The sequence below is a fragment of the Plectropomus leopardus genome, chromosome 6, assembly GCF_008729295.1.
Source record: "Plectropomus leopardus isolate mb chromosome 6, YSFRI_Pleo_2.0, whole genome shotgun sequence".
Taxonomy (NCBI): domain Eukaryota; kingdom Metazoa; phylum Chordata; class Actinopteri; order Perciformes; family Serranidae; genus Plectropomus; species Plectropomus leopardus.
In genome coordinates, this window is record NC_056468.1 from 29,302,696 (window position 1) to 29,316,051 (window position 13,356).

Sequence of the window (13,356 nt, forward strand, 5' to 3'; positions counted from 1 at the left end):
AGCACCTTTTCTTGTGATGTTATACTAATTTCTTGCAATTTGTGGAACATTTTTTGCAAAGTTGCTCATTGCCATTTTTCCCCCATGTATTTGAATGAAACCATTTTGCACAGCTTTCAAAGGGTTGAATAGCTTGTGAAAGTCATCTGACCACAGGTTTCAAAGGCTTAAAGGGACAGTTCACCCCAAATCCATAATTTCCTTTTACCTGTAGTGCTATTTATCATTCAGATTATTTTGGTATGAGTTGCAGAGAGTTGGAGATATTGAATGGAGAGATGTCTGCCGTCTCTAATATAATGAAACTAGAGGACGCATATCTTGTGGTCCTCAAAGCGCCAAATATATAAATATATATATATATATATATATATATATTTGAAAAGCTCAACAGCAATGTCTCTTTCCAGTGGTGTCCAACTCACACCAAAACAATACAGATTAACAAACTGCACAACGGTGAGGAAAAAAATATGGTTTGAATTTTGGGGCGAACTGTCCCTTTAATTGAAGGAGCACATGAACTGTGTTTGTGCTTGAGGGTGAGGATGTTCATCTCAGTGTAATTATAAATATTGCATATGGGGGTTGTTTCCAGGGGTTGAAAAAGGGCAGGAGTATCCTACATAAGCTGGAGCACTCAGCAATTACTCAAGTAGAAAAACTGGCTCTTTTTTGGGTCATTTTACTTTCACAAAAGTCGAGTATGGTACCTAAAATCTACTGAAAAGGGAGGTGTGATTTTGTTTTAAAAAAAACTGGTTGTTTTTATGATGGCCAGCAGGTCACGTCCTCTCACATGAAATGAAAGGGCACCTTGCAGGAAGCTGCAGTGACAATATTTTTTAACACACAGATCAGCATTTAGCTTTAAAGTACCTGAGTTTTTCTGCAAACATGTTATTCCATGCACAGCCCTGCAGGACGGACCACTGCAGCACAGCGTCGTGATATGAACCCCGTCTGATTAAATAATGGATGGAGTTGGCCACCCACAGGCTGCAGGGTGATATCATGGCTGCGTCACTTGCGCAGCTGAGGGAGGAGGGGTGGGTGGTGCTGCTGCTGGTGGTTTTAGACGATGCAGCAGAGACCAGAAAGGACGAGTGAGAGACCTGCATGCAGAGAGAGGACAGAGGGATAATAATTATGTCAGCGTCCTGGAAGCAGCTCTTTTTACAGATCCTCCTGCTTCTCGTCTCCTGCAGACACATCAACACAAGTAAATGACTGTTTGGGTTTAATTGTGACTGTGTGTATTTGTGTTACAGTCTTGTTCTGCCTTCTCTTTTGCCCCTCTCAATGGTCTGTCACCTTGTGGGGAGTAGAAGAAAATGTCATTGGATTTCCACACCGTCATGTTCTGCTGCATCCACAGTATTTTGGTTCGAGGTTGCCGATTGTTATTGTTTATTGTCCTTTATTATTATGCTATATTTCACTCTGAGACAGCATTTACATCACAGAACACTTATTTAGGGATTAAATAATAATAATAATATTAAATGATAATAATAATAATAATAATAATAATAATAATAATAACTAGTAAAAAATAAAAAATCAAAAAATCTTTTTTTCTATTTAAAAACTGAATAAAATACTGTGAAGATCACAGGCTTTTATCATTTGGTCATTCAATTTAATGCATCATATTTTATGCTCGCTATACAAAACCACTGGTGGTGGCTGTACTCTTAGGAAGCCCTGAGAGGCAAGTGAGGAAAAAAATCTGATGATCTGTTTTCTAAGTCTGATTTCATTTTCTCTCCCTTGAAAAAGGCAAAAGGTTGCCAAGTTCTTTAAAATTTTTATCTGTAAACCAGGTGTAAAAAAAAAATAAAATAAAAATGCAAGCATAATTTTTCTAAGTTTTGTTTTAATCTGTGAAACAGGTGAGAAACCGTTTTGACAGGGCTTCTGTTGTACCCAGCTGCATTTGATGTAATATCCAAGGAGCATTTTTATCTTTTTATGGAGTATGAGTTTATTTTTTTTAAGATTTATTGAATTCATTGTTAGGTGCCTTGTCCACTAACGCATTTTTTCCTGAGGCAAGCATATATTTTTTAATTCTTCTGCAGAGGGAGCGCTTTGAATTTATGCTACTTTACAGACACCAGCAGTGTGATGAGGCGCTGAACAGGAAATCTGCTCCGAGTGCTGCCTTTGGGCATTTTCTTCCAAGTTGAAAAATGTTCCAACTTTGGGTAAAAACTCTAAAAAATGACAGAGGAGAATGGCCATCCTAATGGTGATACGATCTGCTGCTGGGCTGCTTCGGTTTATAAGACTGCCGGACAACAATGGAACTTAAGGAGCATGAAAGTCCCCCTTGGATGGGTGGGACGGGCAGTAAATGGGTCCAACAAACCCCGGACCTTCACCCGGGAGCCCGCTGTTAACTTTCCATATGACGTAATGCCAGACCACGATGTTTTTTCTAAAACTAGTCACGTATGTTTGTTGCACAAAAAGGACTCAATGTGTTTTACTGATGTTGTACTTTAATTACGAAAAGGATTATATGCATCTAACCAGAGCTGTTGAATCGTCTCATTTCTAATAGATTTTTTTCGACAGATTTGAATTTTGTGGTCAAAGGTCACTTAGTCCTCACAAAACATGTTTTTAGTCATAACTCCAGAATTCTTACGCTAATTATGACAAAATTTTATACAAATGTCTACGAGGATAAAAACACCAAGACATTTTATATCCAAAAGGTCAAAGGTCAACTTCACTGTGACATCATAAACGTTCTCTGTCCATTACTTAACGTTATAATTTAGGAACAGATGGGGAGACATTTGGTCTGGCACTGAATTGGTGACACTAATCTTGGGTGTCCATCTGGAAACCGAACTGATCTTACAAATCTTGTGTGCTGCCAGGATGTGTGTGAAGCCTCCATGTTTTGGAATTTGCAGCTCCTTTGCCGAAACATTCATATCTAAAGCATAGTTTGCTGTCATGGTTACATATGATCTGGACCGACAGGGATGTAAACTGTAACTTGGTGGAGGCATACAACCACGAGGCGGTTACTGTTGTCATTCTTACTCGAAATACTGTCGGCTAATGTTACATTTTAAATTTGTGTTTTCCTGTCAGAGACACCTGGTCCAACGCACTCGCCACTGGCTCCCGTCAGTTCCCTGCAAACAGTTCACAGGAGCTTTGCTGTGAAAGGTCAACTTCAAACATTTGTTGTAAAATTAAATATTATAGCAGAGATGGTTGTTTAGTCTGGTCATGATGTGTGCTATTAAACTCTGATTTTCCATCGCGTCTGTGCTTCAACTCTCCACGCAGGTGAAAATCAAACGGAGAAAATTGAGCTGCTGGACCCGGTCAGTCTGGCACTGAGTTGCATCTGGACAGGTAATGAGATTAAACTACCAAACATTACCGGGTCCTGGAGAAAAGACGGGGATGAAGTTGAGAACAGCCGCTTCACGGTGCAGTTGGAGAACGAGCAGTATAATCTCACACACGTGTAAGTACGTCACATGTTCATTATTCATTCCATTAGTCAAAAAAAATGCATTTCATTTTGATTTGTCTGTCCTGATAGGTAAACGCCCACATCCGCAGTGTGCCGAGTTGTCTGATGATTCAAATTCATGCATGTGAACATCATGATTTTTGAAAAAGTCCTGAATTTGCATATTTTCTTATGTTTTGTACAAATTTAATTGCTATTTTTTAATGTAGAGCAGTTTTTAAACATAGGTTGGATGAATAGGTTTTATCAGTCTGCACTGCCAGTCCACATCTGCAATTTTAAATAACATTTTTTTCCCTGGAAGTAACATTTAATTTCAAATGATTTAATACTTTATGCGATACTGTTAATTTAATTGTTATTTAATTTTTTGATTTTGTTTTTCATTGTTTGTTTTATATTTTTTGTAACTTTGTTTTGAAAAGCACTACATACAGTAAATCATTATCATTATTAATTTATATGAAAGAAAAACACATTAAGTTGCTACGACTTCTATTTTTGTTAAATTATAAATCACATTTAACACATTTTTTTTGAAAAAGTTTTTTTTCAAAAAAAACATTTGTTTTAAATTTAACATGATATAATTTGGTGTAAAATCTCTAAAATCTATCTTTGCTTCACAGATTCAGCATCGTCAGTGAAAAAGATCTCGGGAATTACTCATGCGTGTTTGGGAATGAAGCAAAAATAGAGTTTATTTTGGCAGGTACAGACTCTTTTTACATTTCCCAGCTAACATTTGTATTGTTATCAGCGTACTAAGTCTCTGCTGCTTTTCCATCATGAATATCAATATTTACACCATGTTGGATGTGTACAAAAGCAGGATATATTTTGCCATTTTATCATTTTTGTGTTTTTTTTTTGTCCTTATTGCCTATCAGCTCCAAAGATCAGTGAGGTGAGAGGTAAGCCGGTAGTCGGCTATTTTGGGGACTTTACTGTGATGACATGTAAAATGGAAGAAACCAAACCGAAGCCAAAAACCTGGACCTGGTTTAAAGCAAATGGCACAGACAAGGTGTGTGAGCTGCTAAGAGCTTCTTTAGTGTGTGATTTGTGTCGCTGGTTACGTCTGAATTTAAACTTTCTTTTAACATTTGTTGTGTTTTGGAATCAGGGGAATATAGATGGATGGTTGGTTTAAGATCCCACACACTTAGTACATAAAAACAATATGCCTAATTACACCTCTTCTCTACCTCTGAGCAATGGTGGTCTAACCAACCCAAATACCTGAAAACACCTCTACAGGTGTGCAGAGCCTTTAAATTTAAAGACCCAAAACCCTCCCTACGTAAACCTGAACCAAACCATTTCCCAATATGTCAAAAAAATCCTGGAGAAATCACTTTAAAACACATATGGAAATTAAGTTACGTATGGATGTATTAATATTCAAATTCTTTATGTTAATGTAATACCTCCAACGTTATGCTTTTTACTGTGAAAGATTTTGAAAGACATTTTTTAAAAAAAAAACCGTACATTTCATATAGACATACAAATGGACTCTGACATATTTGATATTTGATACTTGCTCCAGGAGCAGATCTTCGCGACTGCAGAACCGGACCGATATGAAATCAAAAACAAAGTGTGGGAAACCAGACTGGTGGTGCGCAACCTGACGAAGACTGATGGAGGTGTTTATTACTGCGGCGCGGTGTACACCATCAGCACGTCAATGAGCCACGTGGAGCTGAAGGTCAGATGTGGATAAAGTACTCAAATTCAGTTTTAAGTCAAATTTTTAGGTTCTTTTCTTGATTTGAGTGTTTCCAGTGCATGTTCATTTTGGCGATACTTTTACTTATTTGTCCAACAGTGATGATGAATTGTTGCCTTCAGATTTGACACAAACGAGACTAAAATTACAAATTAAAAAACACTGTCAAAGATTAAAACATTTTTGGTTTTTGACTTACAACTAAAACCCAAAAGAATATTCAGATGTCTGTCACACTGCTTCATTTGAACAAGCGATCAGTCTAAAAAATAATCATACAAATTTGTGCAGCCTAAGTTTTTTCTTCTACACAATTCAACGTTTTCCAACAACTGATCTTGTGACCCTCTGGAGGGGCCTGACCTTTAGGTCGACAGCCACCAGACCAAAAAAAAAACAAAGTAAACTGAGCAAAAATATAAATCCAACACTTGTTTTTGCTCCCATTTTTCCAGATTTGACTGCTGCGTGTACATTTACTCTGATTATCTGGAGATTATCGGCACTACTTGCACAAAATCTGAGAGGAATTCATCCTGTTGTGTCATATCTTTAATTTTACCTCTTTAGAAAATTTGGGGCAAAAACAAAAGCAGAGCATTTTTCAAGTGTACATTTGCTGACAATACTCCTGCAGGACTTGTACTGATTTTCATTTTTGTACTGTTTTTGAGTAAAAAATTGGAATGCTTTTCCACGGTTGCTGAAGGTTATCAACTTCTATGAGCCTCTGAAGCCTTTCATAGCCATTGTGATCGAAGTGATCGTCCTGGTCGCCGCAATTCTGCTCTACGAGAGAAGTCAGGCCAAGAAAAACCACACAGCAGGTATTCAGACAGCCTGAGCGTACTCTTCAGTGCATGTGTGTACTGTATGTTGTATTTTAACTATATTTTATCTGCCTTATTCAAAGAAAATGGGACGACTGAGCAAACAAACACACTGTGAGTACTACGAAAATGGAACTAAAGATAGATATTTTGGGGTTTGATGCATATATTTCTGGTTTTTATAATGTACATTTTTTATGCCTTCATCAGGACTCAGGGAGAAAATAACGGACCGGAGGAAGGCTCCTCAATGAGACAGCGGAAAGTTTAAAGACTGCAAATCCAAGCTTCTCTCAAAATATTGACGTGTTTTTCGTATATTCAAATGTGAATGACTGAGCTTTAAAGCAATTTCTCAGCAACTATTTTATGAACATGTTCACCAAACAAAGTGCAATAAACACCACTTAATAACGACTCCTTTAATTAGTACACAAGTAGCCTTTTGTAGGTTTAAATTTTCACTCTTGGTCTCTGGAAGATTTTTTTCATTTTCAGTGTGTTGAGACAGCGGAAAGAGCAAAGCATTTACATCCTCTGTGGGTTTTTTTTTGTCTTGTGGGCCCTCACTTCCTGTATAATAACTCACACATCCTCTATGCCTTTGACACATCTCTCCAAAAGGAAGCGTTTACTTGTTTTTGACAAAAACTTGAACCTCAGCTCCTCTGTACTTCTATTCTTTTTGCACCATGGTTTGTGAGCAGTGCCTTACACTCTTTAACAGCACTTATCCAACCAGTCATATCGTGCTTGCAACGACTTTTTGGCACTTTTTTGTCTTTGCAGTAATGTGTGCCTACCATGCTGTATTTTGAGGTGTATCATTATCTGTGCAGATGCTTGTGTGTCTTCCTCATGTTAAACGTGTAAGTAGATGGTCAGAAAGGTCATATTTTCTCGTAATTATGATTTCAAAACTGTGTCTTTAGTCATTAAAAGGTTTCTCACTTTATGTAAACAAGTAAGTTAAAACGACACAAGTCACAGTCACTGCCTGGAATAACTGTAAAAGCCGTTGTATTTGCTGATATGGAGATAGAGATGACTTAAAAGTGGAAACGGATTTTACTCATCACAATGTATTTACGGGTGTTTGTGAAAGTTGTGTAAGTGCTTCTGTGGTTTCACAAAGTAAAGGAAGAAGAGTATGTAGAATAAAACACTTTATCTCTGGTTCCGCTGCATTGACTTTTAGCGTTTTTCTTAAAGCTGTAGCTGCGATTTTATTTAAAATTTACCTGTCATATTTTCTGAAAATGTCACTGTATAAACACAGAATACATGAGACAGATAATCTGTTTAAGAAATATTATTCCTTTACCTTTTCTATTGCCTTGTATTGTTACGCCTCTAAGGGCGCAGTAACACTTCAGCGAAATTCACACTGGCGAATATTCGTCTCCTGTTGATTTATATTCAGCGTGACCGAAGGGGTGAATGATATAATCTCTTCTGGTGGCAAAACAAATTCTCATTGCCACGTCCCAATCACTATCACAGCTCCTAAAATGAGTTTTATTGTCAAACTAGGCAGCACTGATCAAATGTAAATCATGATTCTGTTACTGCATTGCCTATTTATCACCTCAAATGTTCAGAAACACATTTAACTGTACTGTTTAGCTGTATAATGAGAAAGACTGCTACATGCTGAAAGCAGTCGAGCCAAAACGAAGCATGGCCCACTGGCCTACGGGAATGGAAACTGATCAGATTTTATCGATTCCACAGCCATTATCAATTCTGCTTATCAGTTTGATTCTTTATCAATTTCCTTATTGAATCCTGATCAATTTTCAGTGTGGGAAAAAAAGTAGGCCTAAACAGGTTTTTACCATCAACGCATCTGTTTTATTAAATCTGAGACTGAGCACAGAACAGGCATGCAGGTGACTCAGGTGTGCTAAAGCTCCACTGTGGAGGCGCGAATGCTGTAATGTTATTATAGGAGGTTTACGCTCAGTAACAGATGTGCTGCTCAGCTGGGAAGTAATGGCACTCATGCGTAAAATAACTTTATTTTAAGCATATGCTGCAGATTTTGTGGAGATGTTTTGCATATTGCTGGTGTTTTCACTCATTGAAATTATTATTTTACAGACATTAAATGCAGCACTGTTGTCATCTTTCTTCATGAAATGAAGTCACACTTTGGTAAGTTTCTTCACTCCTTGCTGCAAGTATCCCGCAGTGTAGATACATGAGGTCAACGTCATTATTTCGTAACTGTCTTAAAAACCAGCCGGCATCAACAAAAGGAACTGATGAGCTCAGAGTCAAACACTTCTGATGGATCAGACAACTTGAAACCGGCTCTCAATTCCCACTCCTACCTGCCAGAGCCGTCTTTCTCATTTTACAGCTAAACGGTACACTAAAATATAACATTTTATGAAAAATTTGATCAGTGCTACGTAGTTTGACAGTTTGACTGCAGTTCACAAGCAGTAATTGGCAGCTGTGTTGGAGGCTCCTCAGCTCTCAATGGTTATTTTCGGTGTACACTGATTCTTGTAAATTACATTAGAAGTAATTAGTTTCGTTTTTTTACAGATCATCTGTCTCATGTACTACTCTGTGGACGTAGCTAGTTTAAACAAATCCGACAAAAGGTTGTTTTTATAAAAGCCACTAACAGTAGCTTATGTACCGCCTTCACATGCTCCTCAGAAATATCATGCTTCCCAGTTCTGCAGTTGTAATTATGACACGCATTCAAGTGATCAGGTGAGAAAAAAGCAACAAACCTGGACTAGAAGTAAAAAGGTTGTGTTTTTTGTGGCTGATGTTTTACCAAAAGCAAGTAGTGCAGAGTGCGTTTGTGCTTCAGCGGCAGAACGAAGCACACAAATGCGCATCAGGTATGTAGTTGACATTTTAATTTGTTTATAAGCTTAAATAACATTATAATTAGCAATTATATGCTAAGATAGCTTTATGTTCTTGTTTGTTCAGTGAATAAGGGTTTAAGGTGTTGCAGAGGTGACTGCAATGGAAATCGGCGGATGACAGTTTCCATGCTTTCCTTCATTTCTGCTGTCCTCAAAACGACATGTAAACCTTGTGACTCAGGTATCAAAATTTCCCAGTTTCCCTTTCGTAATTACAACTTTGGAGTGCCGTTCATGTGCTCGTAACTCGTAAATACGGCACACACAATATTTCCGAGGAGCACATGAAAGCAGCAATACTGAGTTAAATGATGTCTTATAAATGTTGACATTTTGGTAATAAGTGCCAACGAGCATCACTTTGAAAAGCATGATTTTAATTTTGCATAAATACAGTCTGCACAATAATAATACTCACCGATGTGTGTGCAGTATTTTTTCCGACTTTAAGTTTTCGTACTGTTAAGCCAGTATAACACAGCTGCTTTTTTGAACATTACATTTTATACAATCTGACAAACTTCCTCATGTCCGCCATGTGTTTCTTTTGATTTTTTTTTTTCATCTTTCAATGCCTCAGACCGCAAACATTTAAAGGAATCTCCCCGGAGACACCTGTCAACGACACAAACCTGAAGAACGTCTACGGCTGGTTCATGAGGAATTGAACCAGCAGCCTGATGACTCCGTCGTTCAGACCCACCACCTCTCCGTCCTGCACGCTCTCGTACAGTCGCAGGCTCTCGGTGCCCCACAGCAGGTTCTTCCTCGGGTTGTTGGCGTCCGTCTCCACTGAGAGGGCCACTGTGTTGAGCTGGTAGCAGAAGAAGGAGAAGAAATGGCCGTCTGTGATCACAGCCTGGGACACGAACGGCCTGGTGACGTCCTCATGGTTCCAGAAACCTGCAGAGGTGAGAGGGAAGTATTCTTATTTGATGGCTCTCCTTTATTCCAGCAGTCGTCATAATCTGTGAAATCGAGTCCGCAGTAGTAAGAGATGTTTTCTGTGCTGGCGACTCACCCTGGTACATGGCCTGAGCTCCTGTCCAGGCGAAGAGGCTGGCGAGTCCATTGGCTCTAAGAAAGACCTCCACCTGGTCAGACTGCTGCCGCTGAGCCATCCGGTCTCTGTGGTAACGATCTGGCACCATGTGGAACTGAGTGTGCCCGTAACAAGCCGGATCAGGTAGCTTAGCACCTGTTGATGAGAACAAGAGGACAGGGTTAATGTTAACGAAGCACGGCTCAAAAAGGAGGAATTGATGAAAAAAAGTGTAAATGCTGTGAGAAAAATTCAACTGTAATGTTTTTTTTGATTGATAGTGTCTCTAAAAGCAAGAAAAACTTGTAGAAAATGAGATGAGACTATTTTTACATTTGACTGGCTGAACAGCTGCTTGTTGGCGCCCCCATGAGGCAGAAAGGGGTAACTGAATAATGAGGATTTAACCCTTTGAAACCTGAAATTGGCATGATTTCTTTCAAAAACATTGAAATCAGGCAATGAGCATCTTAAAAAAATGACAAAAAAATAGCAAGAAAATTACCCCAAATTAGCCAAACAAAAATGAAAAGAAAGTAAAAGAAACAAAAAATGAAACGACCTGAGAGGTGCCACAATGAACAATAAATAATGTATACATAAATAACAATAATTTCTGATACTTATAATAGTTAAAAATTTTGTTGAAAATTTTCCTCTGACTCTCTCTCTCCCCTTTTTTTGCTAATTTTTAAGATAATTTTCTTGTCACCTTTTACATTTTTTTTGCATTTTGTGAGACTTTTTATGCAAATTTGAAAATTGCTTTTCCCCATGTTTCTGAAAGAAATCACACAAATTTGCTTAATCTTTCAGAGGTTTATATGTTTGGGGAAAAGACAAGAAAACTGATGACAATCCAGAAAGGGTTAACATACCCCAATATGTAAGCAGCATGCACCATGCTTGATTTCGGTGCCTTTGGCTTCACTAAAATCAAGTAATCTGGATGCAGTCAGACACAGGGGACCGTGTGACTGCTCTCTTGTGTTACCTGTGAAGATATGGTTGTCATACTGTCTTCTGAACAGAGGCATCAGGTTGGGACACTGTGTGATCACCGGAACTTCAGCTGCATACGAAGCCTCCAGCGGGGCGAACTACGAGAAATTAACACGACAGACTGTGATCAAAACCAAAACAAAAACACAGAAATGCTTAAAATTTACCAGAAACGGTAATTTTTAATCTCTGATGTGTCGCATCCAAGTTAAGTAACATTTTATACCATCTTTCAGCGTCTGTATGTTCTGTAAATGATTTGTGTCCTTCAGTGGTGCGATGATTTGCTTTGAGATATTTTTGCTCCAGTTTGGCAGGTTTGTCATGTATGAAAAATCCAACAGAGAAATAAAACATGTAGAGTATTGTTGGTGTTGATGTCTACCTGTGGCAGCTGTTGAGTAATTCTGATCTGACTGTGCGGGTGGTCATCGATCTGGAACCTGATTGGCTCTTGGTGGCCTCTCCGGTGGCCCTTTGGGATATTTCTTTGTCCTCTCCTCCAGTAAAAGTTCACCTGTGGGTCAATGTCTGAGAGAAAATATATGACTTTAAGAGGTCAAAAAGCCGTGTCTGTGGAATAATCATTTATGAACATATAGTAAGACTGCTAACGTGATCTGAAAGATAATACTGTCTAGGCTTTTGGTTTTTATGTTTTGGTGCTTTTTGGAATCTAAAAGCTGGCTCTTATTGACTTATCAGAGTTGTATTGTTTTGAACTTATTTGATGGGCAGACAGTTGGTTTTTTTTAAATCAGAAATTTGGCACCTTTAGACTATTTTATTTGAACTTGATTCTCAGCTGCTTATATTTAAACAACTTTTAAAACATAAGAAGTTTGTCTTTATCATTGTATGAAAAAACAAAATTGTTTTTTTCTCAAAGTAGGACCGAGGACTGTGATTGCCATGAAGGCTGCCTGTTTTCTTACAGTTTCCTTGCAATATGTTTTTTTCCTTGATAAAACATCCCGTTTCTGACAAAAATACGACTTAATTTAAATTTAAGACTTTGCTTATTGTAAAATTACAGTTTTATTCTGCTCATATTTCGACTTTATTCTAAAAAAAATCTGACTTCCCGTAAAACTACGATTTTATTCCCGTACTTTTACGAGTTTATTCTCATAAAATTACAACTTTTTTCTCAGCCTTCATTTTCGTAATATTATGAAACGTCTTTATAACCAAAGTCTCAAAAAAACCCTCAATGTGGCCTTAAAACTGTCGTATACTCTATTCTATTTGACGTGCCCCTGACATGCACCATCCCTCCCCCTCATAAATAACGAACAGTCCCTAAACTGACCACAGTTTTAACGGTGCCAAATCAATAACCCGTACCCAGACTGGAGAGGCGGAGCAGCGGGTTGTATTTGACCAAACTGTGGCTGAGTTCAGTCACCAGGCTCCTCAGAAAAGGTCCGACTGTCTGCTCCTGCTGTCTGTACACGTAGGGTCTGCGTTTCTTCAGATGCCAGTGCTCCATTAAAATCACCCGGGTCACCAGGGAGCGGATCTCCGAGAAACCCTCATCATCAACCCCGGGTACTGAGGTCTGAGCCGCGGCTGCCGGCGAGCTCTCCTCCGCCTCCTCTCCGCCGGGTATCCTCTCCGGAGCTGGGGTGAATTTCTCGGGTAGACCCGGGATGTATGCGGTCTTGGTGAGGTGCTGGTACCATCTGTCCGCGTTTCGGGCGAAGGTCTGCGGGTAAACCACAAATTTCTTCCGCTGGATGCGGGTGATGAGGGAGATCTTCTCCTGCAGCGGGGAGCCGCGGATCTTCCTCACCTGCTCCTGAGCCTGTCGAGCCCGAGCAGATTTACTTTTAGCCGTCAGAGAGGGGACGATGGGCGGATACGCGGGCACCTTGACTTCGGCCTCTGTGTGGGCAAACTTTTGGTTTCTGAGCGGAGGAAGGTTTTTAGGGAACAGCAAGGGCAGCCGTGTGCGGACGGCCGCCATGTTTCTTGTTTGACCTCAAGTTCTTCTTCCGGTGACATTTGAGCTAACGGTCTCCCACAACAGCGCCACCTAAAGCACAAAAAATGAGTTAAAAAAAGTTAATTCCTAAATTCGACAGTGTTTTTGGTGTCTCAAGATCGACCCCCACATTTAAACTGAGAAATGTGAAACGAATATTCTAGTTAATTTACTTATAATGTAAAATAAGATGATTTACGAGTATGAAGCTAATGTTGCTACCATAGTTAGCATCAGAGACGAACGTTGACGCTCTTGAAGCGACCCTTGTACGTACGAAACATGGCGCCTTCAGGGGCACGCAAAAATGTCGTACGTTTGAGTTTAAGACGACATTGTCGTATAAATGATAAATTTT

General features: G+C 39.1%; 2 protein-coding genes across 4 annotated transcripts; one reads left to right on the plus strand and one right to left on the minus strand.

The window, feature by feature from the left end:
- Positions 1–946: 946 nt before the first annotated feature.
- On the minus strand, positions 947–13,054 carry mrps30 (mitochondrial ribosomal protein S30). Of its 3 annotated transcripts, none has more exons than XM_042488184.1 (6): positions 12,359–13,054; positions 11,397–11,542; positions 11,004–11,109; positions 9,989–10,165; positions 9,600–9,870; positions 947–1,115 (listed from the first exon to the last, which is right to left on the minus strand). In XM_042488184.1, the coding sequence occupies exons 1-5, from the start codon at positions 12,978–12,980 to the stop codon at positions 9,611–9,613; spliced, it is 1,311 nt and encodes a 436-aa protein (XP_042344118.1). In that variant the 5' UTR covers positions 12,981–13,054; the 3' UTR covers positions 947–1,115; positions 9,600–9,610. The 3 variants fall into 3 exon arrangements, with proteins under 3 accessions (XP_042344118.1, XP_042344119.1, XP_042344117.1); XM_042488185.1 differs by lacking the exon at positions 947–1,115 and adding an exon at positions 7,406–9,117; XM_042488183.1 differs by lacking the exon at positions 947–1,115 and having other exon boundaries at positions 9,324–9,870; positions 12,359–13,053.
- Positions 1,112–7,309, plus strand: emb (embigin). Its single transcript, XM_042488186.1, has 9 exons — positions 1,112–1,222; positions 3,115–3,192; positions 3,316–3,499; positions 4,138–4,220; positions 4,399–4,535; positions 5,061–5,222; positions 5,953–6,070; positions 6,157–6,187; positions 6,284–7,309. The coding sequence occupies exons 1-9, from the start codon at positions 1,120–1,122 to the stop codon at positions 6,342–6,344; spliced, it is 957 nt and encodes a 318-aa protein (XP_042344120.1). The 5' UTR covers positions 1,112–1,119; the 3' UTR covers positions 6,345–7,309.
- Positions 13,055–13,356: the final 302 nt, after the last annotated feature.